General features: G+C 35.9%; 1 protein-coding gene and 1 long non-coding RNA gene across 2 annotated transcripts; both read right to left on the bottom strand.

Moving 5' to 3' along the window:
• Positions 1-4,163: 4,163 nt before the first annotated feature.
• LOC133857007 (uncharacterized) lies at positions 4,164-4,759 on the bottom strand. The gene is made up of 3 exons (XR_009898279.1): positions 4,688-4,759; positions 4,473-4,598; positions 4,164-4,391 (listed from the first exon to the last, which is right to left on the bottom strand). It is a non-coding gene; the product is annotated as an uncharacterized LOC133857007 (long non-coding RNA).
• Positions 4,760-4,771: 12 nt separating this feature from the next.
• LOC133856805 (protein FAR-RED IMPAIRED RESPONSE 1-like) lies at positions 4,772-6,510 on the bottom strand. Its single transcript, XM_062291850.1, has 3 exons — positions 5,032-6,510; positions 4,844-4,930; positions 4,772-4,780 (listed from the first exon to the last, which is right to left on the bottom strand). Exons 1-3 carry the CDS (start codon positions 6,508-6,510, stop codon positions 4,772-4,774), a joined length of 1,575 nt encoding a protein of 524 aa, XP_062147834.1.
• Between the last annotated feature and the right edge of the window lie 20,438 nt (positions 6,511-26,948).

Raw genomic sequence — 26,948 nt, forward strand, 5'->3', positions numbered from 1 at the left:
CTACTCCACTAGTGTTTTCAACGCACTTGTCCATATATGAGATATGATCTATACACAAAAGCCTCACAACTCTCGCACAACAGTCTTACGTGGCAAGTATATTTTATTGTTTTTTTTTGTTTTTTGGTTCCTGCGGCTAGAAGAAAACATGCGAGAGAGGGAAAATCAAAATTTCGTTCAACAGAGCCACTGCCCAGTCCCTCTCTCTCTCAAATTTCTCTCCGTACAGCTCGCCCCTCGCCCATCGCCGGTCGCCCCCGTCGTCCGTCGTCCGTGTCTTCCCCCTCCGGCAGGCAGATCCTCTCCAGCTCTCTCTCTCTCTCTCCGGCGTATTTCCTCTCTCCGGCGCTTCCCACTCCGCCAGAGACGGTCGTCCGACGTCTTCCCCCTCCGGCAGATCCTCTCCAGCTCTCTCTCTCTCCGGCGCCCGCTCCCCCAGATTCGGTCTTCCGTCTTCCGGCGTTCCCGCTCCGGCAGATCCAGCTCTGTCTCTCTCCGGCGCCTGCTCCCCCAGATTCGGTCTTCCGTCGTCCGGCGTTCCCGCTCCGGCAGATCCAGCTCTCTCTCTCTCTCTCTCCGGCGTCCGCTCCCCCAGATTCGGTCTTCCGTCGTCCGGCGTCCTGCTCCGGCAGATCCAGCTCTCTCTCTCTCCGGCGGTTTTCCTCTCTCCGGCGCTTCCCACTGAGCTAGATTCGGTCGCCCTTCTCTTCGCCGTTCTCTCTCGGCGGCCGGCCTCCTCTGTCTCCGGCAGGTACTTTCTTTTTTTTTTTCTTTTTTTTTTTTTCTTTTTTGTAAGTGCTTTCTTTGTTTTTGAATTACATGTGATGTTTGAAATTTTGAATGTCTCTAATTTATCTCAACTGGTGAAGTGAGATAGGATGTGAACTTGATTTGGGGTTTTTTTGTTTTGGCTGCTACATTCTGTTTCAGATCAGTGAACTATGGTTTTGCAGTTTGATTTATGAGTTTGAATTTTGGAGCTGGTATATGTGTAACTTGATAAACAAAAACAAATATATTCTAGGGTGTGTAACTTGATAAACAAAAACAAACAGAATTAGGATAATCTTCCATTTCAATTGATTTTTCAACAGAAATTATCTGCCTATCACAACTCAAAAAGTAAACAAAAATTTTATGCATGCCTACTATTAGGAATAAAATTATTAAGCATAAAATTAAAAGATACCCATTTGTAGAAAAAAAAATTACACTACCTTTTTTCTTTTTTCTTTTGTCTTTTTACACAGTGGATTTAGTTTTCTCCTCTCTTAAATCTATCATGCATCTTTGGTGTGAACGAGATTTAATCCCAAGTCTTCAGGACAACAACAAAAGACTTGATCAGTACTTAGATTAACTTGTACTTTTTTTTTCTAAGCAACTTGGACAAATTAAAACAATAAAAAGTTTAAACTACCTGTTAAAAAGAAGTTTCTAGAAATTCATAATTAAAAAGTTCCCAAATCAAGTGCTCATATTTCATAACCAAGTGGTTATATAAGTACATATATATATATGAGCACTCGCAGATACATAAAATATCAGCAGCACCATTTATTTAGGCCTAATAATTATAGAATAATATCTCTAATGGACTAGAGATAAGATATTCAGTTGGCTAAGTAAAGAAGCTGCACTAGCATAACCACTCCCAAAAGAAAAAAAAAAAATTTCTAGAGCAATGATTCTCCTACATTTTTCATACACCTCTCTCCCACATCATCCTACATGGCGTCATTATGTCATTTTAATCTGTCACTAAAGTTGGTTGATTAAAAAAAATTGAATGTGTTATTTCTACATCACTTTGGTTTACACCAAGTCTACACCTCTTTTATGCATGTCGGTCTCACATGTATGGGTCTCACACCCTATGTGTTTTGATATAGAGTTGATATACGCTAATGTGATGTAAAAAAATGTTACCCAAAAAAAAATGAAAAAATAAAGCAGCGTAGGATGAGGTGTACTGGATATTTGGATTTAATGCATGCCTGAATTGGTTGATGGGTTTTTTTGGATCTATAGTTTGTTGTAGGGGAATTATTATATTTCTTGTATATGTTGCCTCTTTAAAATGGTTGGTGCAGAGTATTGAACATGAACTTGAACATGCCTTAGAGGCTTACATTCACCATACATAAAATTCTCATGTCCAAATTGAATGGTTTGATCTATTTAACATATTTATATGTATATAATTTTTTTTTTCTTTTTTGGGGTAGGCCCGAAAAAATGTCGGTAAATAGTGATGCGTCAAGACCCCCTCCGTTATGTTATTGTGGAGTGCGTGCACGTTTAAGGTACTCATGGACTAGTGACAACCCCGGAAGAAAGTGGTATGGCTGTATAAAGTATAAGGTAATTTTAAAATTAATTAATTGTGACTTAATTTTTTGTTAGTGGTTTATGACATTTATTCGTTTTCACACAGGAAGCTGGGGATTGTGATTTTTTTAAGTGGGCTGATAACCACATGACTTCTTATGAGAAGAGATTGGAGGAACATATGAGAGACATGGAGGAAGGGAGACGGGCCGATATTGAAAAAGTTGAGAAGATGACAATGACCAATATTGACAGACTTGAGAAGCTGATTGAAACAAAACACAATGAACAATATGCTAGACTTCGACTGGAGTTGGGTCTGCGTCAAAGTAATAGAAAGATGTTTTGGGTAGCAGTAGTCGTAATCATTTTGGGTCTTGTAATTTATCTCAGTGGTTATAGTGGTTCTAAAGTTAGCTACTTAATGTTAGAATGAATTGTTGGAAACAAGAAGGTTGAAAATGATCCTTGTCAAATATTTTACGTTCTATCCAGTTGAACAACAGAAATTCTGAATTTTAGTTATGATGGAAGTTGATCTGTAAAATCAGTACTTGATTAGTCAGAAGAAAAAGTCTTGTAATTTCTCCTTTCTATTCTTCCTTGTCTTGAATTTATTGAGATTTCAAGTCTTGCTTGTCGGTTCCAACTTCTAGCTATAATTAATTTGTCATGCTAGTTGCAATAACATTTGACTGTGGACTGTAAGTACTCCTCCCCTTAATTTCTCTCCTTCCATTTCTTCTATCGAAATGAAACAACAACCCACTTTCACCACCATAACTCCCTCATTTATATATTGGTCCAAAAACTTACGAAAAAAATCCAACTAACAACCCATAAATGTCCCACATGGAACATCTAAGAACACCATCACAACAATAGATGTATTCAGATATCAACCTGAAAGGTAACAGCCCAAAGGTTTCCCCTCAAACTGAGCCTAAACAAATCTAGAAAAGCCGAGAAAGGGTCTACTACTTTTGTGGACATGTCAACATGGGCGTAGACTAGTCTTAGCAAATAAAAAAAGTTTATAATCTCATGGGCCAAAACCTGGAGAGGAACATTATCAACCCTTGTACAGTGATTGTAAACTGGCAAGACATAAACATGGCAAGACATACAAAGGAAATCACCAACTCAAACTAACATTTTATACCATTTTCTAGATATGCTGTCAACCAGCAAAATGAAAAATTTAGCAATAATGCACTCCATTTTATCCATATCTTTTGATTCTTGTCACCATTCCTTAGCTGCACTCAAACAGAACCTTGAATGTCATCAAGCCACCTTACAAGACAAGCTCCAAACACTCCATACCAATTCTTCCAAATCAGTACATCAGCAACTACCATTATCAAATACCCAAATCCACAAAATCAATCAATTAATAACTGACTAATTATTAAATCCGAATCATCTATGAACATATAATATACATAAAACTACATATACATGTATTTATAGAATAACATACACCATCCAAAATTCACTTCAACCTCTTTAAGCTAGTACACAACATATATGAACATCATATAAGAACAACAAAAAAAAGTAAAATAAAATAAAATAATGGAGTCAATCTTCATTACAACTCCATTCCATCCAGGAGTCCATCTGAAAGCTAGCTCCATTACAACTCCCACACAAAATATTCATTTCAGCTCTGCAAGAAAACACATACATATTATAAAACAAGACCATTATATTGTTCTGAAGAAAACATAACGATAACCAAAATAATAAATCAAATACCATTAACTATCATTTTGGTCTCAAGGTGGAAGTAAACCATTCATCAGAAGACGTATAGTTGACTGCACAGCATCAGTAATTGTGGGCAGGACACTTATATGGTTGAGTGCGGCATAAACTTGATTGAAGATGGGCCGCACATGCATTTCAATTGCCGGATCAGTTGGGATTATGGAATTAAAAACGTGTGTCATCCAAGCAATTATTACGGCTGGGTTGGTATTGATACAATATGGTAAAAACCACAACAATTGAAGCAATACTTCTTGACTCAAAGGGAGAGGATCCATAGTCAAGACCTGAAAATCAGCTTTAATATTCAGACATCTAAAATCTAAAATGAATGCATTTTAATAACACAATACTATCAAGTGATTTACCTGGGAGCAAATCCAATTCACAATTGACACATCACGCATTTGTAAGGCTGTAGTGAAAGCCTCTTGGTATTTGTGTTGGCTTATCATTGTGGACAACAGATTTATGGGGTCAATCGACAAATTCACCTAATGAATGCACGCATGATTCGTTTCTCTTATTGTACGCATATAAATTCCAATCAAGAAACAATGACTTTAAAAAACACAAATTATACCTGAGAAAGAATAGAATGATGGTGACTACTGAAGGTGTGAGCAACTGTCGATGACGAAGCGACGGAATCCTGCAAAAACAAACATTAAATATCCTCGTGAAATATCAAATAATTATCAAAAATCAACCAATAAATAAAGAGATATTGGCTAATCACCTGAGTACTATGATCGTGAGTTGCAGAAGGTACAGAAGGCAACGGAGATTGACTAGTGTTGCCTTGATTTTCCGTTGATTTCGAGGCCTACAATTAAAGAATATTTTATGCAATGTGGGAAAGCACACATGTTTTTAAGCAAGTAAAATGTGGACATCAATAATAAAAAAAATAAAGAAATCACTAACTTGATTTTTTCGTTTCTTCGTTTTAGCATTGTTGTCTCTTGGTGGCTTGCTTGATACATTGGATTTCTTTACCACTGTTTCTATAACAGCCACCTTTCTCTTTGTTCGTGGCCTCCCTTTACAAGTAACCTTATGAGGACTAAGCACCTTTTGACAACTAGAAGATGTGATAGTAGCTGGAATGCCAGAAGCTTGATTTTCGCAACGCCACAACTCCTTTATTTGATCAATTTTTTTCATTAGTTCCATGCAACGTTCCTCCGTGTTTTCTGATGCGAGCGACAGTAATTCCTCAAAATTGTTTCTCACCTTGTCATATATTTGAGCATGTGGATCATCACCAATGGCATCATAACTACTCTTAACCTTCGAGTACTCTCGCTTAATATCCTTCCTCCATCTGTCAATAATATATCTTTGTGGCAAAGTTGTCACTTTTTTTGTCCGTAACACGGAAAGTGAATGCCTACATAAGATGCCTCTTACTTCAAACAATGCACATGTGCACTTCACTTCCAATTCATCTTCATTGAAGTAAACAAGAAATGTTTTTTCTATTAAGTGGTCTCCAACGGCAACATATTCTATAACTTCAAACGTGGAAATTGCACCTTCACTTTTGAGATGGGAGTTATTACAGGACATCATTTTCACAAACTGATCATGTACTTCTTTGAACTTCGCATTTGTGTAGACAACTTGAAACTGTTTCTCTAACTGCAAGGCGCTTATACACGAGATTGTGCGATTGAAAGAATCAAAATCAGCACGTGTCTCACTCTCAACCATTCTCCTTAAAGCATTATCATATTCATCAACAAATTCTTTCAATGTAGTTCGGGAGTGCACGTAACCATCAAAAAATGCGTTCATACTTTCACTTCGCTGTGTAGTGTTCATTCCCGCCCAAAACGTATCTTTCATGTATGCCGGCACCCAAAATGTCTTCTCCCTATATAACCCATTCAACCATGCATTATCATGAAGATTATACTTCTCCAGTAGATCTTTCCAGTTTTCCTCATATTCTTCACATGTTTGAGAGTCATACAAACATTTATTTATGGCACTCTTAATGCCATAAAAATTAGCATGTGATCCAAACTTTTCAGGGAATTTTTTCATAATGTGCCACATACAATATCTATGTCGACTTTCAGGGAAAACAATAGCAATTGCATTTTTCATAGCTCTATCCTGGTCTGTTATAATTGCTTTAGGGGCTTGGCCATTCATGCACTCCAACCAACATTTAAACAACCACACAAATGTGTCTGTATCCTCGCTTGAAATTAGTCCTGCCCCCAAAAGTATAGATTGACCATGATGATTCACTCCTACAAAAGGAGCAAATGGCATGTCATAGCTATTGGTCAAATACGTTGTGTCAAACGTAATAACATCCCCAAAGAAATCATACGCTGCCCTACTTCGTGCATCCACCCAAAAAACATTTCGTAGCCTACAATCATCATCCATATCTATCATAAAGTAGAAGCCACTATTTTGCTTTTACATTCTTCTGAAGTAATCACAAAGTGCTTGGGCACCCCCTTTACCAAGACGAAGTTCTTTTGCCTTGTTAATATAATTCCGACAATCCCTCTCTCCAAAAGAAAGACTCTCAAACCCCCCACTTTCAACAACTAAAGAATTGAAATTCTTACTCAGACGTATTCCTGCTCTATCATTTAGCTCAAGTCTTCTTTTTGCAGCATCATTAATTATCTTATTGCTTCTAAAGAATCTCGCTTTACCCGGACTTAACGAATGATTATGCGTCAGCTCAACTTTACTCAAAAACCACGTTCCATCACCACATAATCTCGCACAAATCCTGGCACCACACCCTGTTCTATTAGTTGTTGGAATTGGCTTCGCAACATCACTTGTAGCTCGCTCGTCACCTCCACGAGTACATATAAGCATTACGTAACTTTTTATACCCTTCGTTTTTCTCGAGGTTCTATGCGCTATACCAAACCCAACTTGCTTAGCATATCTCCTATAATAAGAGCAAACTTCTTCTAATGAACTAAAAGTCATTGATGACTTCGGTTCTTCAATTTTCTCATCATCCTTTAACACCACGGGTAGGACCACATTTTCTTCCTTATCACTCAACTCTTCATCTGAACTAAAAGTCATTAAATCCTTTGGTTCTTCAACTTTCTCATCATCCTTATCACTCAACTCTTCATCTGAAATAAACGTCGTTAAATCCTTCGGTTCTTCAACTTTTTCACCCACATCTATCCAAAAAAGAATCAAGTGTATTTATAAAAAAAAGCCTAGAATAATAATAAAGAAATAAAAACAAAAAAAAATCAAAAATCTAACCATTTTGATGGTCATCTTGATGGGTTAAAGCACCGTCAAATTGACCCTCGGTATCCAATCGTGAACTTGAAGAGTCCATTTTGGAAAATGCTATATTAAAAAGCACTACAAGTTAATTGAATGGAAAAATGTAAGAATTTGTTAATAATAATAAAATTCTATTACACATTGAACAAAAAAACCAAGAGCCCCGAGTCAATAAACACGGAAAAAATTGACTGAAGAACACATTTTATTTTCATTAGAAAGCAATGTCAGTTATTAAATCTAAAATTGACTAGTAATTCAGGCCTAACTAGGGCACAATGAACTTGAACAATGAACTTGGTTAGGTTAAAAGTTAGTGAACTTGAACAATGAACTTGGTCCACTTCCTATAATCCCCATTACCCGCTCCAAAGGGGAAGGGGAAGTCTGAACTTGGTCAATAAAAAATATATTAACAATAACAATAACAGGAATACAACTGATTATTATCAAACTGTAGAGAGTAATCTTAAGCCTACATGCATCTTAATTTGAAGGAAAAATATTATCAAATTGTAGTCACCAGTCAAGATCGATGCATTCAAATGGTGAAAAAGTATAACGAGGTTCCAATGTTTTGATAAGAAATTTTCGTGTATATATACGGGAGCTTGCTGATGATTTTAAATTTTCATAAACTATAACTATGTTTTTTTAAGAATATAATCGATTTTAGGTAAAAAAAAAATAAAAATGATTTCAATCACTGAATTATATATCATTTCTAGTTTTCAATGAACTTGGTCCTACCCGCTCCAAAGGGGAAGGGGAAGTCTGAACTTGGTCAATGGAGCATTTTATCAAGCACCTTGTGTGCAATGGAAAAACAATCCAAAAATTTTAATAAAGCAAAATGCAAAACAACAAAGCTGCAAAACCATAGTTCACTGAAATGCCAGAGAATGTAGCAGCCAAAACAAAAAAAGAACAAAAAAACCCCAAATCAAAATTTCAAACAGAATGTAGCAGCAAAAAAGAAAAAAAAAAAAATTACCTGCCCGCCGGAGAGAAGATCTGCCGGAGACAGAGCTGGACTGGGACGAGATCTGCCGGACGACAGAGGACGCCGGACGCCGAGAGAGAACGGCGAAGAGAAGGGCGGACGCCGGACGCCGAGAGAGAACGGCGAAGAGAGGAAAATCGCCGGAGAGAGAGAGAGAGAGCTGGAGAGGATCTGCCGGAGGAGGAAGACGACGACGACCGAATCTGGCGGAGCGGGAAGCGCCGGAGAGAGAGAGAGCTGGAGAGGATCTGCCGGAGGGGGAAGACGACGGACGACCGTCTCTGGTGGAGTGGGAACCGCCGGAGAGAGGAAATACGCCGGAGAGAGAGAGAGAGCTGGAGAGGATCTGCCTGCCGGAGGGGGAAGACACGGACGACGGACGACGGGGGCGACCGGCGACGGGCGATGGGGCGAGCTGTACGGACAGAAATTTGAGAGAGAGAGGGACTAGGCAGTGGCTCTGTTGAACGAAATTTTGATTTTCCCTCTCTCGCATGTTTTCTTCTAGCCGCAGGAACCAAAAAACAAAAAAAACAATAAAATATGCTTGCCACGTAAGACTGTTGTGCGAGAGTTGTGAGGCTTTTGTGTATAGATCATATCTCGTCCATATATATGCATGACATAGTACAAAAATACGGCCGGTTTAGTAACGTAAACTTGAAGCAAAACTTAGGGCCAAAAGGTTGAAAAAAAGAAGAGAAAAACAAACACAAGCTTGAACGACCAATGTTACTAGAAGATTAAATGCCTACCTTAATCAATGACTAGTTGATATGATGATGATCGGCTGGTGTAGAAAACGAAGTTTGACTGTTAAAAAAAGGAGAAGATAACGAAGCTTGAATCACTATCACTACAAATTAACTTGATTAACTAGCTTAATAAATGACTAGTTTAAATTGTTTAATTATGTGATGCCAGGGCGAATTTGTAAAAAAAATAAGAAAAATTTATCCCATTCAAATTTGTGGCTTTAATATGCTGTCATTATGAAGAAAAACTAATTAACTTATCTAAAATATTTAAAAAGTTTTGTAAATAAATTAGGAAATTAACGTTACAGAAAAAGACAAGTCATCCACCTTATTCTATATATAAGCACTATAAATTGTTGATTTCTGATTATTGTTTATGATCAAGGAAATTAGGATACGAAGAATAGGTGAATTAAAATTCCATGTTTGATTTTAAATGTCCCCTCTCTCTCTCTCTCTCTCTCTCTACTGAAACTTTAAATTCATGCATAAAAATGTGAATAAACAATATATAATTGGGGCGGTCGGCATGTGTTTGGTAGATTTTCTTTTTTGGAAAAGGAATATATTATTTCTACATCATATTACCTTACATCAACCTATATCAAGACAAATTGGGTGTGAGACCTACGTATATGAGACCTACATAAATGAGACTTACATGCATAGGTCACACACTCTATGCGTCTTGGTGTAGGATTGATGTAGGATAATGTGATGTAGAAAAATCATTTCCCTTTCAAAAAAAGTTGATCACAAACCTGCTAGTCCAGCCATCATTGTAATTACCGTATCTTTTTTGTTTTTAATCCACATACTTGGGCTTGTTTGGTAAGTAATGGCCTTGTTTGGCAAAGGCATGCCATGGATAGAGTAGTGCTTAAGTATTATTCATGTACACTTTTTTTACTTTTTCATATTTTTCAATAACAATAAACATCAAAACATTCACACTTTTTCACTTTTTATAATAATTTTTTATTACTATTCAAAAAAAAAATCACTACAATACAAAATTTTTTCACTTTTTTATACAATTTTTTTTTAACTTTATATTACATCATCATTTTTTATTAATATCAAAATTAACAATACACTACTATTTGTGTGTTATGTAGTAAGAAATAATTGATGCATGTGATATAAAATTTTAGAATGTTTTATAAAAAAGTAAAAATTTGTTTTATAGTGAATTTTTTTATTTAAATAGTAATAGAATATAATTGATATGATTTAAAAAATATAAAAAAAATTAGAATGTGTTTTTTTTTAAAAAAAAAAAAGTGAAAAAAAAGGAGAGTCAGAGTGATTTGCCAAACAATGACCTAGGACCTGATTGGTAAGTAAGTGTGAAACAGAATATTGATTTGAATAGTAGTAAAAAGTGATTGATGTGATATAAATTTGGTGAACGTTTTATGAAAAAGTGAAAAAATTTTGTTTTGTAATAGGTTTTTTTTATTTGAATAGTAATAAAAAATTATTGATATAATGTAAAAAGTGTAAAAAATTTAAAATATTTTTAAATTGATTTTTTTTTTGATAAAAGTGAAAAGAAAATTAAAAATTTGACAACGAGTTGCCAAACGGCTTCCTAATCTCTCCGACAGAAAAGCATGCATTTTCCACAAAAGAGTCAATCAACTACATATTGGCTAGCTCATTAATATCCTCAAGATGGCCGACCACCCAAAACGTACAGAATAAGAGATGGGCCCCAAAAAGAAAAGTACATTCTCGACTGATACTATAAATAAATTCATGCATAAAAGTGTGATTAAACAATTTGACGTTATAATTTTTTATTTTTTTCTTTTCTAAAGTCGCTTAAAAAGTTAGATAGTAGTATTAAAAAGCAATATCTTCTATCTTCTTCTTTTCTTTTTTTTTTTTTTTTTTTTTTTTTTTTTTTTTTTTTTTTAGATATCTTCTATCTTTTTCAATTTCACTATTTATCGCCTCAAGCCCTATAAATATGAGCCCCCCCTGCAGGCTGCAGCTCAACTGCAACTCATCCTCTTTATCCCTTCACCCTCTCATCTCTCTCTCTCTAGCTATCTCCATCCACGCCCGCTTTGATCACCGATTCACCTTCCATCTCTGTAACTCTGTTCAAAGACGAAAGGCTAGTAAAAATGCGTCGAGTATTGATCAAACTAGTGCTTTTCGTTATTATCACCATCATCATGCACATAAATGTCTCTGTATCTAGACCCAATCCGGGCTCCTACGTTCCTCCCGCTTTGCAGGCTTCTCTGAACAAAGGTGACGTCCCTCCGTCTGCTCCAAATCCTAAAACCCCGGCTTCAGCCCCCACTGGAAGAGCCAAACCTACGCCACCTTAATTAAGTCATGGTTTGATCCGCAACTGTCAGTATTTCCTTTTGTTCTTGTTCCTCTTAGGAAAACAGTAATAGCTGAATGGATCGATTCTGTACGTCTTCGATCTCTTCGTTCTCCACCATAATATACCCTAGCTAATAAAACAAAGCCATGAAACCGGCCAGATCGTTGGGTGCAATCATTCAGCACCCAAAACGACCCATCAGTAAGGTGGATGTGAGGATGGGTAGTTTTGTAAGGCTTATGTACACCGCCAGCCAACGCCTGATGACCTTGTCGGAGTCGGCCGCGGCGGTTGGTGCAACGCCGGAGTTGGAGCTGTCGACGCCTCGGTCTTGAACATCTTCTTCGGCATCATATATTTATATTTACTTTCAGTGACTTTGTATTTTGTGGGTTAAGTCCACGTAAGAATTGTTTTTTCCTTTTACTTCCATTACCAAATCAATATTATGGTCAAGCAGTTGCGGAGAACTAGAATCTTGTGTCCTTATCTTTTACGTGCATGTTGTGATGAGCCTTTTGAACAGGTTTTCTTTATATATATGTCCTCATTTTGTTTTGTGACAAATTCAACGTACATAATTTTGAAACAATATTGCGATCGATCTAATGGTTGAGAAACTCGCATGATGTACATAGCAGCGCATATATATATATAAATATCTCATTATTATGACGTGATCATGTTTATTAATTTTTATTTATTTTGTATGTAATAATAGTTATTAAAGATTTTTGATATAAACTGTTACGTCAATTTTAATATATAATTTTTTAAATTATTTATTTAAATTTAAAAAAAAATCAAATAAATAGTTGTGATATATCACTTATATAACATATATATTTGATAGGAAAAAAATTGGCCAACCACTTATAAATAAATTTTAAAAAAAAAAAAAAAAAAAAAAAAGGCGAAAAAGATGGCCAAAGTGCATGTTCTACAATTTTGTTGCGGTGGTGCGCGCATTAACGTGGGCGTTTGAATTCCTTGAAAAGGATGGCCAAAGTATTTTTCGTAAAGCGCACGTGGATGAGGTTTGCTTCTCAAAGAAGTTTCTTACTGTAAAATTAGATGCATGCATGTAACATTAATGTATGTGTATGTATATATATATATACATCCGAAGGATACTAACTACTAGCCTTGTTGTACCAACTATTCAAAGTTTGGTTCTAATATAAACAAAAGCGTTGTGTTTATATGTTTTAAACGATAATTAAAATTAGTGATACAAGATATTATTTGATTGTGACAGATCATTTTATTTAGACAAGAGTTATAAGAATTCGGAACATCTCCATTCCAATGACAATTATAGGTAAAATACCTAGTGAAAAAATATAAATTTTTATTTTAACTATTGCTTTTTCTCTACGAACTTCAACAGACTCTCTATTCTATTATCTATATTCTTTTAAATATTATTTATTTATTTTATTATTTTTTTGCAAACACTTTTACCAAATTAAAACACCTTCTTCTGCAACAAGAAACCTCAGAACACCATTGTCGAAGATCTTTGATCACTCACTGAGATGGAAGTTTCTTCCAACATTTCCAAACGTCACCGAAACTGTTCGAGTACCAAGCGTCATATCTCCGTTGGGTTTGTAGTGTTTCATTTTGGAATTTTCTTAATTGTTGGGCAGCTTAATTGGCGGGCAGATAACTATAGACAATCCTAATTTAATGCTATTTAGTAATCTGATATATGATTGACATACAATTGTGTTGATCGATGTGACAGTGAAAATAAGTTTTTTTTTTTTTTTTTTTTTTTTTTTTTTTTTTAATTTTTTAGATACTAATCCAATGACTGATTTTCACTGCCACGTCATTAAATTATATGGTAGTAATATATCAACCTACTAAATATCAATACTCTTTCTTGAGCCTTAAAGTATAATAGTCAAAAGTCCATTCATTTCCAAGACACTACAAAATTTGAGAAAATCGATTCATACATACCGGTGCAAATAGATAAATACATTAAAAATAAAGGTGAATGTCTCATAAATCCCTGAGTCAACACACGATTTGAAATCACTCCATCACTTTCTAAATATAAACTTTTGCTCCGTAAATTTTTTGTGAATTTGAAAGAGGTCCCTCCGTATGTTTTCTATCCATTTTTGCAACGTCTGTTAGTGCTACATCATTATTTTTTCTACATCATCTTAAAATAATATATTTTTATTTAAGTAAAAAACTAAAATCTAAAAAATAAAACCTAAAAATAAAATAGGGATAACTTCATTTAAGGGTACCGAACTTTCACCATTTTTGAAAGAAGTCACATGAACTTCAAACCGCCTCAATTTAGGGTATCTATTTTTCAGAAAGCCTCAATTAGTAGTCATCCGTTAGGATTTTTCATTAAATCCTATCAAAATTTCCAAAATACCCTTGTATTTATTTTTTTTCAAAAAAAATTATAAATTTTTTTAAAGATTTAGACATGGGTATTTTTTACAAATTTTGTTAAATTCTAACCAACACCTAAATCCTAACAATTTTCTTTTTCCTTAAATAAAATGGGGTATTTTGGGAATTTTAATAGGATTTAATAGAAAATCTTAATGGAGGAATCCTTTGAGACAGTTAGAAGTTCAGGTATCTTTCTTCAAAAATGGTGAAAGTTCAGTACCCTTAAGTGAAGTGCTCCTAATATATATATATAAGGTTAGCCAATGGGGCAGCCCCACTGTTGCCCACTGATTTAATTACTTTGCAATTAAGTACTTAAACTTTGAAAAAAAAAATGTTAATTTAATGTATTCATCTTTCAATTTATTTTCAATTTCAACCATCCGTTAGAATTTTTCGTTAAATCTATTCAAAAATCTCAAAATACCCTTCTTAATCTAAAAGATGAGTTTTTTGAAAATTTTGACTAGATTTAACGAAAAATTTCAACGGAGAATTGAAATTGAAAAAAATTAAAAAATAAATATTATAAATTGATACTATTTAAAACTTGAGTACTTAATTATAAAAGTACTTACAAATTAAGGGTTATAAATTAATTTTTTTTTCTAAATATTAAAATGTGACACCTAGGTAAACGTGCCCTCAGAACTCACTAAGTTTCGCTCGTTTTTATAAAAAAAAAAAAAAAATCTTTTTGGGAAATAAGAAAAAGAAATTACTTTTGTAAGTAGAAAAAAAAAAAAAAAAAAGAGAGTTTCGATTTAAAAAAAAAACTTCAATTTATTTAACAGAGCGGCGAAAATTAGACGATTGAAATCGGTGCGTAAAAAAGTAGGTTTATAAAGAAGAAAAGTGAACAAAACTGTGCTTAAGGTGCGTTTGAGATTGCGATTTTAAACCAAATCGCAGAATATAGATCGTTTGGAAAACTGCGTTTTTAAAAATTGCGATTTGAAAAAGCAGATTTTATGCTTTTTCAAATCGCAGATAAGATGATACTTTTTTGAAAACGCAGAATTTTAAAGATAAATTCGCGATTTTAAAAGCTAAATTGCGATTTTGCCAAACGCTTAAATGAGTTTTTAAAAATTATTTTTTTTTAAATCGGACATTTTAAAATCGTTATTTTAAATTACACTTTTTGAAATCGCAAATCTAAATGGACCTTAAAAAGGAATGAAAAGCCGTTGTCCCATTTTCTTTTCGCATGTTCCTTTGTCTTTCTGGGGAAGAAAGAAGTCGTGTCTTCCCCTAGCTAAATCAAAAGACAAATTCACTCTGCTCCCTGAACACCATAAACCTCGAACATTTTCTGAGTGTCGCCAATAATGGCGACGACCAAAACCCAAAAATCCACACGGAACTCGGAGAAGACGGACGCGTGGGTGTGGCTCTACTCGGTACTGCTCACCCTACAATACGGAGCTCAGCCTTTGATCTCTAAACGCTTCACTAGGCATATCCGCTCATTCTTCAACCAACTCGATCAAGATGCTGATCAATATGATTCCATTTAGAGAATAACGTTTCATATTTTTATTTTTATTTTTTTTGTTTCTTTTTAGTGTGGATTTTTTTTGGTGCTATTTGAATTGTAGGCAACTGTAGGCGTAGATTTTTTGAAATTTGGGACTGGATTGAGAAAAATAGTTCATGAATTGGTCTTAGGGCTTAGGAGTGATTTTTTTGCCATATTGGCGACATGTCCACGATTTTGATTTGGATTTTGCCATATTAGGGCTTCGATTAAATGAGAATAATTCTAGATGTCATATTCATTTACATTATATTAACGATATGTATACAGGGTTGATCCCTTGTGTTTTTGCTACATGTACAGTACAGTATCAGCTATTTGTGCTCATTTTCTAAATATTTGTTCTTTGTTTTCGGTTTTGTTTGCTTTTGGCCCGTTTGGTAACCCCTCTCTTCTCCTTTTCATTCTTTTTACTAATTCTAAAAAACATCAACTTTAAAATATTTTTAACTTTTTTATATTAAATAAATATTTTTTATTATTAATAAAAAAACTTACTACAGTACAAATTTTTTTTTTTTTTTTTACTTTTTTACATAATTTTTTTTTTTTATATATCACATTAATCACTTTTTACAACCACTAAAAAGAAAAAAGGTAGTGATATATGCACTATAAGTGCATTACAAGTGCACAACTCCAAGACACATTGGGATGAAACTCACACATATGAATCCCCCCTAATGTGCCTTGAAATTGTGCATTTGTTGTAATTCTAGCATGGGATCGGATGTATCACCTCATTTTCCACCCTAGTTCGTCTATCCGGCTCCCTCCCATCCCACTTTCATCTAACTTTTATGTACAAGTGGCACTTTTTTTAAAAATAAAATAAAATAATATATATATATATATATATATAATTAATAGTACATTAATTCTGAACTCATTTTTCGTTCACCAAGCTAATAGAATTCGTTAATTTATACTTTCAACTTAACTTTTCCGTTAATGTTCATTTATATCTTCGACCCACGGTCCCACCAGACGACCCACCATTGCAAACTGTAAAGAGATTTATGCACATAGTGAACGGCCTGAACTAAAGATGACAAACATATTAAAAAAAGAGCCTAAATTGAAGGCAAACTTATAAAAATAAATATTGTTGTCTAGTCAAATTCTGATCAGATTTAGATAATATATCTGTTGACCAAAACTTCTCATTATCATTAGATTGTTTGTGTTGCTTGCTTAGGCACATATTTTATTATGAGAAATGATATATATATATATCTAAATTTTAAATTTAACGACATTAAATTTGTAAAATTTAATGTAAATTTCATAAATTCTATGATGAATTTGAAAATGAAATATATAAAAAATGTATTTATGTCATTTCTTTTTATTTTATTTTTTATATCAAAGAAAATCTCACCCACTAGTACTGTTTTCAACGCACTTGTCCATATATATATATATATATATGACATAGTACAAAAAATACAGTTTAGTAACGTAAATTTGAAGCAAAACTTAGGGTCAAAAGGTTGAAAAAAAAAAAAAAACACAAGCTTGAACAACCAATGTTACTATAAGATTAAATGCCTACAGAGACGGAGGGGGGGCGCTTAAGAAGAAAAAATATTTACTATACATCGATACTTTACCGTACAATATTTAACATCCTTGAGATATAGGAGCTGAGGACACGCTATATGCCTATATATGTGCCCTTACTGCCTTACCGGAGACCAGAGAGAGGATGAGACATAGCAATCGGCTGAGGAATTCCCAGTGGTCAGAGATGGGTCTTCATCCCAAGCCTCCTTGTGACATGAATCTTCCATTGAAGGGTGCATGGAGAGCACCAAGAGCTCCATTCTTTGGATAGTTAGGCCTCCTTGTCCCTCGATCAAACATATATTCTTTATGTCCTCCACCTGAAAACGAAACACAAACCCAGATTTTTCTCTGAAAATCAAGAAAAAAAGATATATACACTGGTGAAGAAAGAAAGAAGTGATATCTTCCCAGAATGAATCTTGCTCTGAAGGATCAAAGAGAAGGCTGACCTTTCTTCTCTCTCCCATTTCATAAATGATGTTGTCTTGTTTGACGCCTGAGGGAGTGACAGAGGGAATAGACTGAAGCATTGAAGCCCTACGTCTGATTAGTCTTTTTTTTTTTCTTTTCTTTTCTTGTAATTGAACCATGTGGGATTAGTTGCCTCCCAACCAAAATAGCCATTCATACTTTAACCTTACTTTAAAAAAAAAAAAAACAAAAAATTATTTAGCCCCTCCCATTAAAAATGTTTGGCTCCGTCCCTGAATGCCTACCTTAAGCAATGACTAGTTGATATGATCGGCTGGTATAGATAACCAAGTTTGACAGGAAAATAAATAAAATAACGAAGCTTGAATCACTATCACTACGAACTTGATTAACAAGATTAATAAATGACTAGTTTAATTATTTGATGCCATGGAGTATTTGTTAAAAAATATATATATATGAAAAATTTGTCGTATTCCAAATTTGTGGCTTTAATATGCCATTATGATCAAGAAAAACTAACTTATCTAAAATATTTAAAAAGTTTTGTAAATAAATTAGGAACGTTAAAGAAAAGTGTGATTAAACAATTTGGGTGGGGCGGACCGATAATGCATGTTTCGGTGATTTTGGCGTTATAATTTTTTTTTTCTTTTCTAAAATCGCTTAAAAAGATAGAGATAGTATTAAAAGTCAAATTGTCTATTAAGTCTCATTCGAAAATCTTCTATCTTTTTCAAGAGTAATGCTACATGTCATACCTATGTCCCTCTAAAAATGAGGTGGCTTTTAAAATCACCATTGAGCTTGTGATTGATCAAAATTGAATTTTGATCACATGGTGATTTTAAAAGCCACATCATTTTTAGAGAGACACAAGAGAGACATGGGTATGACGTTTAGAATTACTCATTTTTCAATTTCATGATTTTCTAACTCAAACAGTTCTTTAAAATCATTCCATAAATGATGAGTGATAAAAAGGTTCGCAAATCTTAATTACCAAATTAAAACTCACACAGCCACTTAATTTTATTTGATTATGTCATGAATTATTTACATTTTCATATATATATATGAGGAATATTAGTAATTATTCCCCTAGGATATATGACATGTTAGGTCCTTTACTGCCTTAACCGGTTAGCCTGGTTTTTTTCTTTTTTGTTTATGCAAGTGGTTAGCCTGGTTTTGAATCAACGCCATTAGGACCCATTTAAGGAAATACCTACCCCTGAAGCTGAACTTGTGGACGGAGGATCCAAGGGGCAGGAACCCACGTTAGGTGACTCAGCACCACGTGGACAGAACCGTTAAGATGGCCGACGAGGTGGTTGAGAAACTCGCATGATGTACTTATCATATATACTCGAACTGAGGAAATTTATGGAGGATCCAAGGGGCAGGAACCCACGTTAGGTGACTCAGCACCACGTGGACAGAACCGTTAAGATGGCCGACGAGGTGGTTGAGAAACTCGCATGATGTACTTATCATATATACTCGAACTGAAACTCGCATTATGTCTATATATTAGTACGTATGGGACAAAGAAAAGTGACAAACTAATTTTTATTTTTATTTTTTTCTCTTTTTTCTAAAATACTTAAAACTAAATCTTGATTATTGAAAAAACTACTTCATGCTGTAGTTTTTTTTTACAACACCTAAGCCAAATCCCATTTTACAAAAGAGTTCTTTGTTTATAAATTTGTTTACAACTCCTTTAAGTAAAAAATGAAAGAAGAAGTAGATGGAGGGGGTATCATTATTTCTTCTTCTTTTTATTATTTATTTATTTATTTATTTTTATATGAGAGTAGGTAATTTGATTCAATAATCTTTATATGTGGTAGTACCAAATTTAAAATCTTTATTCAAATTTTAATTAGAGAACGACCAATACTTATTATCTAGGGTTAAACACCTTTTTAGTCCCTGAGTTTTGACAACTTTATTTTTTAATCCCTGAGTTTCAATTCGCTATTTAGATGAAGGAATTGAGAATGAACAATATTATTTTAATATATAAAAAAAGTATACTTAATTGATACATGAAAGAAATAAAAATAATAAAATAAGAGTAAAAAAATAATATTTAACCGATATAAAGAAAGGTAAAGGAATCTATTGTGAAATTTTTTTTTATAAGAAAAAAAATAATTTTATTCTTCAAATATTAAAAAAAAAAAAAAATTAAGAATATGATGGAAGTGCTACAAGTAGTTAACTTTGACATTCCGAGTGTAGTTCGAGATTGCATTACTATTTTTATCATGACTTTTACCATATTAGAAAAGCTAACTTTTCCATTAATGTTCGTTTTATATATATATATATATATATTAGAAAAAGTTAGCTTGAAGAGAGCAAGCTATAACTTTTTATCATGACTTTTCCATTATTTTATTTTATTATTATTATTATTATTATTATTATTTATAGTTGATGACTTTTCCATTAACTTTTGACTTGAAGAGACCAAGCTGTTAAAGCAATTAAAATACGTATCTTGAACACCGAACAGCATGCTATATATAATAAGAGGTGAAATCACTGATATACCACTTTTTCATGCCAGTAATTACTCAAATTATTCAAACAATAAAGAGCGGATAATTGGTTAGACAGTCTAATTTTTATTTGGTCAAATAAATCTTATAAGTAGTATCTTACAATTACCTGCCTAAATTTTTTTAAATTCAAAAAAAATAATTTAAGAGAATTGAAATCCAAATTAACCCTGCCATTAAATCCTTCAAAGGATATTGGTCAAAATTGTTGAACTGGCAATTTTTAAGAAATTTATGTTGATCTTCTCAAAGAAGTTTTCTTATCTGTCAGCTAAATGACCCTAATTTTTTTTTCATTAAGAAAAAAAAAATATTTTCTTAAAAAAAGGGAAAATGAAAAATTAATTTCCACTCCCTTTTTTTTTTTGGTTTTAGTTTTTTAAAAAAGATTTTATTTTATTTTATTAAGATTGTTAAGAGTATTTTTTGTCATTATGGGACATGGACATTTTTTTTGTAATTTGAAAGGGATATTGTCATAATTAAAAGTTTGAGAAAACATTATCAATTGAGAAATGATTCATTTTCTCCTCCTCTGTCATTCTTCCATCTTCTCATCCATTTTTGAAAATCAATATTGGATCAGGGGTTTGTGCTCACATGAATTCCAAATACCCAATGATAATTTTTAAAAGCGCAAGGATGAGAGAGGACAGAAATTTGATGTATAACACATCTTTGGGTGATAGTTTTAGGCGACAAGTGAACATTTCAAAAAAAAAAAAAAAAAAAAACAACTTACAAAATTGTTGTTGACTTTTCTCTAACTAGTAATTTTAGAAGTCTCTCATGTGTCACTCTTATATCTCTTAAAAAATGATGTGACTTTTAAAATTATTATTTGACCAAAATTTAATAGTAATTAATCATAAATTAGCCAAATAATAATTTTAAAATATACATCATTTTTTAAAAAACACAAAATAACACGATACTTCTAACATTACTCGTCCACCAACTCCAAGCGATAAGGTCAAAATTCAAGTCGACTCAAGAAGCACGCACTGATGAGGTGTGGCGCGCGGCATGCCGGGATGCATCCTCTCAAGCTATATGTGATAATGAACGACCTGAACTAAAGACAAACATATTAAAAAAAACAGCCTAAATTAAAGGCAAACTTATAAAAATATATAAATATATATTCGTGTTTACTCAAATTCTGTTTAGATTTAGATAATATATCTTTTGACCAAATCTCATTATCATCTAGAATGTTCGTGTTGCTTGCTTAGGCACATATTTTATTATGAGATCGAATACATATTTTTTACACGTTTCTATCACACTCCATGCTTTTAAATTTTAAATTTAACTTTAAATTTGTAAAACTTAATATAGGTCACATAAATTTTATAGTGAATTTGAAAATGAAATGTATAAAAAATATATTTATATCATTTCCTTTTATTTTATTATTTATATCAAAGATAATCTCACCCACCAGTGTTTTCAACGCACTTGTCCATATGTATATGAAAGACTAGAGCAGAAAGTGATTGAAATTCTCGATGATATTACATGGCATTGTACATGTCTTTATATACACATTAAATTTACATGGAAAGCACAATAGTTGGAAGGTTTCCTAATCTAGATGATTGCAGTATTTGAATTGTCTTTACTGCATGATTATTGTCTGCAGAATCTTTCCTTGTGTGTTTGCATGCCAGTTACATTATCTTGCTCAATATGGTGCAGCTGCATGATTAGCTTGATTGATGCTTGATTGACGACGTCTGTCCATGTATGGAAGAATTTCCAGGATCTGTGGAATCTTGGTTAACATCCCCCCTCAAGCGAATGGGAGGAGGGCAGACCATGAGCTTGTTGCGGAGGAGCTGAAACCTTGAGGAAGTAAGGCCCTTAGTAAAGATATCAGCCGGTTGATCACAGGTGGATATGAAACCAAGAGTGATGTCTTTGTTCAAGACTTTTTCTCGAATGAAGTGGTAATCGACCTCGATATGCTTGGTCCGAGCATGGTAGATGGGATTAGAGGCGAGAGCCATGGCCCCGAGGTTGTCACACCGAATGGCAGGAGGAGCAGTGAGAGGAAGATGGAGGTCTCGAAGTAACATTCGAATCCAATAGAGTTCCGTAGTAGCCATAGCCATAGCCCGGTACTCTGCCTCCGTGCTTGAGCGTGCCACCACAGACTGCTTTTTAGCACACCAGGAAATGAGACACGGACCGAGGAAAACCCCATAACCAGTCGTGGACCGGCGATCATCAGGATCACCAGCCCAATCTGAGTCACAGTAAGCCTGTAAAGTAAGTGGTCCCTGTGAATAGAAGAGGCCATGATCAACTGAGCCTTTAAGGTAGCGGAGGACCCGTTTGAGAGCTGTCCAATGAGTGGATGTAGGAGAGTGGAGATGTTGACAAAGCTGGTTGACCGAGTAGGCGATCTCAGGTCGTGTGAGAGTGCAGTACTGTAGGCCACCAACAAGCTGTCTGAATTCGGTGACATTCTCAAGAGGAGTGCCATCCGTGGAGGAAAGTTTGGATCCAGTAACACAAGGGGACCGAGAGGCTTTAGCACCCACCATCCGGGCTTTGTTCAGCAAGTCTAGGATGTATTTAGACTGGCGGAGGTGAAGAGAAGTGGCTGTCCGTTGCACTTGGATGCCTAGAAAGTAGCTCAGTTCACCCAGGTCCTTGAGAGCAAAGTCGGACCTAAGTTTGGCAAGCAGAGATTGAATGACCGTGTGGTGAGTCCCTGTAATCAAAATATCATCAACGTATATTAATATAAACAGGTGAACAGCGCCTTGATGAAACAGAAACAGTGAAGTGTCGACCAGGGACTGAGTGAAGCCAAATTCCAAAAGAGAGTCGGACAGACGGTTGAACCAAGCACGAGGTGCTTGTTTCAGGCCATAAATGGCTTTGTGGAGCTTGCACACATGGTTGGGGAAGTCAGGGTGGACAAAGCCTTGTGGCTGCAGCATGTACACTTCCTCTTGCAACTTGCCATGGAGAAAGGCGTTGGAGATGTCTAGTTGACGGATAGACCAGTTAAAATGGACAGCAATGGCAAGTACAACGCGAACTGTGGCCGGCTTGATCACGGGGCTGAAGGTGTCGGTATAATCTATTCCAGAACGTTGATCAAAACCTTTGGCGACCAAACGCGCTTTATAGCGCTCAATGGACCCATCCGGCTGTTGTTTGAGCTTATAGACCCACTTGTTGCGAACAGCATGGCGGCCAGCAGGGAGTGGACAGAGAGACCAGGTGTTTTGAGTGAGGAGTGCATCAAATTCCTGGTTCATGGCAGCACGCCAAGCGGGAGACTTGGAGGCTTCAGAGAAGCAGGTGGGTTCTGGCAGGAGAGTGCTGTGCAGAGCTTTCAAGGGGTGCCGAGTTGAGTAGAAAAGCTGGAAATCAGCATAGTTCTTGGGCCTGAGGGCGCCAGTCTTGGAGCGGGTGACCATTTGGTGAGGAGCTGGTAAGGAGGCCGGTTGAGTGGATGGAGCTTCAGGAGCCACCTGCAAAGGGGAGTCTTGAGTAGATGAAGTGTGAGGAGCCACCTGTAAAGGAGAAACGTGAGCAGTAGATAATTGGTTAGGGACTCCAGAACCAGAATCACCAGGTGAATGAGGTATAGTGGCGGGAGAGGGGTTGGAAGTGGCAGGGGCAAGAGTAGTTGAGACTTGAGGAAAGGCTGCAGGGAGCTGTATGACAACAGGGGAGACCGTAGGGGCTGGAATACCAGAAGAAGGAGAAAGGGAGGATCGTTCCTGGGCTGGGAACAACGTTTCATCAAAGACGACATTTCGAGATAGATACACACGATTAGTAACGGGGTCAAGGCATCGGTAGCCCTTGTGGTGAGGACTGAATCCAAGGAAGATGCATTGTTTACTTCGAAAGGAAAGTTTATGTGGGAGATAAGGCCTAAGTAGAGGGTAGGCAGCACACCCAAAAATTCGAAACAGGGAGTAATTGGGAGGACGGTGGAAGAGTTTGGAATATGGAGATTCATTGGAGAGCAATGGGGTGGGGAGCCGATTGATAATGTATGCAGAATGTAGGAAAGCATCCGCCCAAAACAGAGTAGGAAGGTGTGATTGAGCAAGGAGGGACAATCCCATCTCCATTAGGTGTCTATGTTTACGTTCGGCTAAGCCGTTTTGTTGGGCAGTATGAGGACAAGACCTACGATGCAAGATGCCATGAAGTGCAAAGAAATCAGAAAAGACCTTTGAAACAAATTCGCCTCCATTATCAGATTGAAATTGTTTTATTCGAGTACAAAGCTGATTCTCAACAAGAGCTTTAAACTTAACAAAGGAAATAAAAACATCAGATTTCTGAACTAGGGGATAGACCCAACAAAAGCGACTAAAGTCATCTATAAAAATAACATAGTAGCGAGAGCCACCAAGAGACATAGATGGGGACATCCAAACATCAGAGTGAACAAGCTCTAAGGGTGATGTTGTAACCCGAGAGGAGGAAGGAAATGGCAGCTGCTTGGACTTTCCATACTGACAAAATTCACATACTGAATTTTTATTGGGATGGGAAGAAACCGGAAGCTGAGATGACCGGAGGACACGAGAGACTACAGCCGACGAGGCATGACCCAGCCGGGCATGCCATATATCAAATGAAGCAGACACACCAAGCAGAGCAATGCAGGAATTGGATTTGTTGAGATGACAGCTTTGCAGATTTATTGGGTAGAGGCCATTGACACTGGGACCTTTAAGGATGGTTTTGCCCGTCCGATTTGCCTTGATAAGAAAGTAAGTACCGGTTAGTATGAAAAAACAGTCGTTGTCAAGGCAAAAGCGATTGATAGATAATAAATTTGCAGCAGCTTGGGGACAGTGAAGGACACGGGTGAGAAGTAATTTAGAGTGAGGAGTTTGGAGAAAGGTGGAACCTGTGTTCTGAATCTGGAGACCAGACCCGTTACCTACTGCCACTGTGTCTTGGCCATGGAAAGGCTGCTGGAGAGAGAGCTTGTCCAAATCGGCAGTGATATGGGCATTTGCCCCACTGTCAGCATACCAGTTATCATCCATAAGAGAGTTGTTCTGACTAATCATTGCAGCCAGCTGCGATGGTGGGTGGCGGCCCTGGAAGGTGTAGTCCATGCGATGGTAGCAGTCCAACGCTTGGTGGCTGGTCTTACCACAGATCTGACATGGAGCCCGTGGAGCAGCAGAACCGGATTGGGGTGGTCCAACAGGGAAAGCTCGAGGAGGAGCATGCTGCCGAGTCTGCTGATGTGAGGAGCGTGCATCCCTTCTTTGTGTATTAGAGAAGGAGCCACGTGATTTCCTGTGAAAGGGAGAAGAGGTAGGCTTCTTATTAGATAATAGTGCAAAGGAAGTATTACCCGGGGGTATGGAGTTGTTGTGATTCTCCAAGAACAACTCATGAGACAGTAGTTCAGCCTGAAAGTCTTCAAATGACATAGAGAGGTTGCGTGTCGCAACTGAGATGGAAGTTATAAATGGTCCATAGGACGCATTGAGACCGCTGATCACATAAGAGATCAGGTCATCTTCATCAACTGGCTTGCCGACGATGGCAAGTTGATCGGCCAGCAGCTTTGCGGATTGAAGAAAGTCGGAGCACGACTGGGATCCCTGGTGAAGGTGCTGGAGTTGACGCTTCAAGTGAGCAATCCGAGATCGAGATTGCGAGGCAAACTTGGTTGCAAGATAGGCCCAGACCTGGCGAGAGGTATTCAATCCATAAACCATGGAGAGGACCTTCTCGGTGAGAGTGGCATTAATCCAACTCAAGATACTCTGATCCTTCTTTGTCCAAGTGGAAAAATCAGGATTGACAGAGAGTGTCACATGTCCTTGATCATCAAGAAGAAACTGAGGTGGGCAAGGTTCAGTGCCTTCAACAATGCCCATGAGGTCATGGAGGCGTAGAACAGGAAGAAATTGGCTGAGCCACATGTGATAATTAGGCCCTTCCAGTTTGACATAGACGAACGTAGTAACATTGGGAAAGGTAAATGTGGGTGGTGTAGAGTTGGCTGCTGTGACAGTATTTGGTGCTGGTGGGGTAGTAGAGTTTGGTGAATCGGTGTTGGTGGTATTGGTGGAAGAGGCCATTTGAGATATGCGGAAGAAAAAAAAAACTGCTAAGGATCGAAACAAGCTTGAGCTTGGTTTAGGGCTCTGATACCATGAAAGACTAGAGCAGAAAGTGATTGAAATTCTCGATGATATTACATGGCATTGTACATGTCTTTATATACACATTAGATTTACATGGAAAGCACAATAGTTGGAAGGTTTCCTAATCTAGATGATTGCAGTATTTGAATTGTCTTTACTGCATGATTATTGTCTGCAGAATCTTTCCTTGTGTGTTTGCATGCCAGTTACGTTATCTTGCTCAATATGGTGCAGCTGCATGATTAGCTTGATTGATGCTTGATTGACGACGTCTGTCCATGTATGGAAGAATTTCCAGGATCTGTGGAATCTTGGTTAACAGTATATACGGTTTGGTAGCGTAAACTTGAAGCAGAACTTAGGGCCAGAAGGTTGAATAAAAGAAACAAACAAACACAAGCTTGAACGACGTACCAACGTCACTAGAAGAATAAATGCCTACCTTAATCAATTGACTAGTAGATAACGAAGTTTGACTGTAAAAATAAAATAAAAAAAGAAGAAGAAGATATATAACGATCGAAGCTTGAATCACTATAGCTATCGCTACAAACTTGATTAACTAGCTTAATAAATTAATGACTAGTTTTTGCGATGCCATGGGGTATATTTGTAAAAAAAAAAAAAAAAAAAAAATTATCGCGCTTATTCCAAATTAATTTGTGGCTTTAATATGCTGCCATTATGAGGAAAAACAAACTTATCTAAAATATTTAAAAAGTTTAATTTTTAAATATAGT

Source organism: Alnus glutinosa, chromosome 14 (assembly GCF_958979055.1).
Source record: "Alnus glutinosa chromosome 14, dhAlnGlut1.1, whole genome shotgun sequence".
In the NCBI taxonomy this organism is placed as follows: Eukaryota; Viridiplantae; Streptophyta; class Magnoliopsida; order Fagales; family Betulaceae; genus Alnus; species Alnus glutinosa.

Bases quoted from the DNA above. Each gene is read 5' to 3' on its own strand.
- LOC133856805 (XM_062291850.1), bottom strand. From the start codon at position 6,510: ATGGATGATGATTGTAGGCTACGAAATGTTTTTTGGGTGGATGCACGA. The intron at 4,931-5,031 runs GTTAGTGATTTC...CTTTAATTGTAG, and splicing joins CGAAGAAACGAAAAAATCAA to GCCTCGAAATCAACGGAAAA.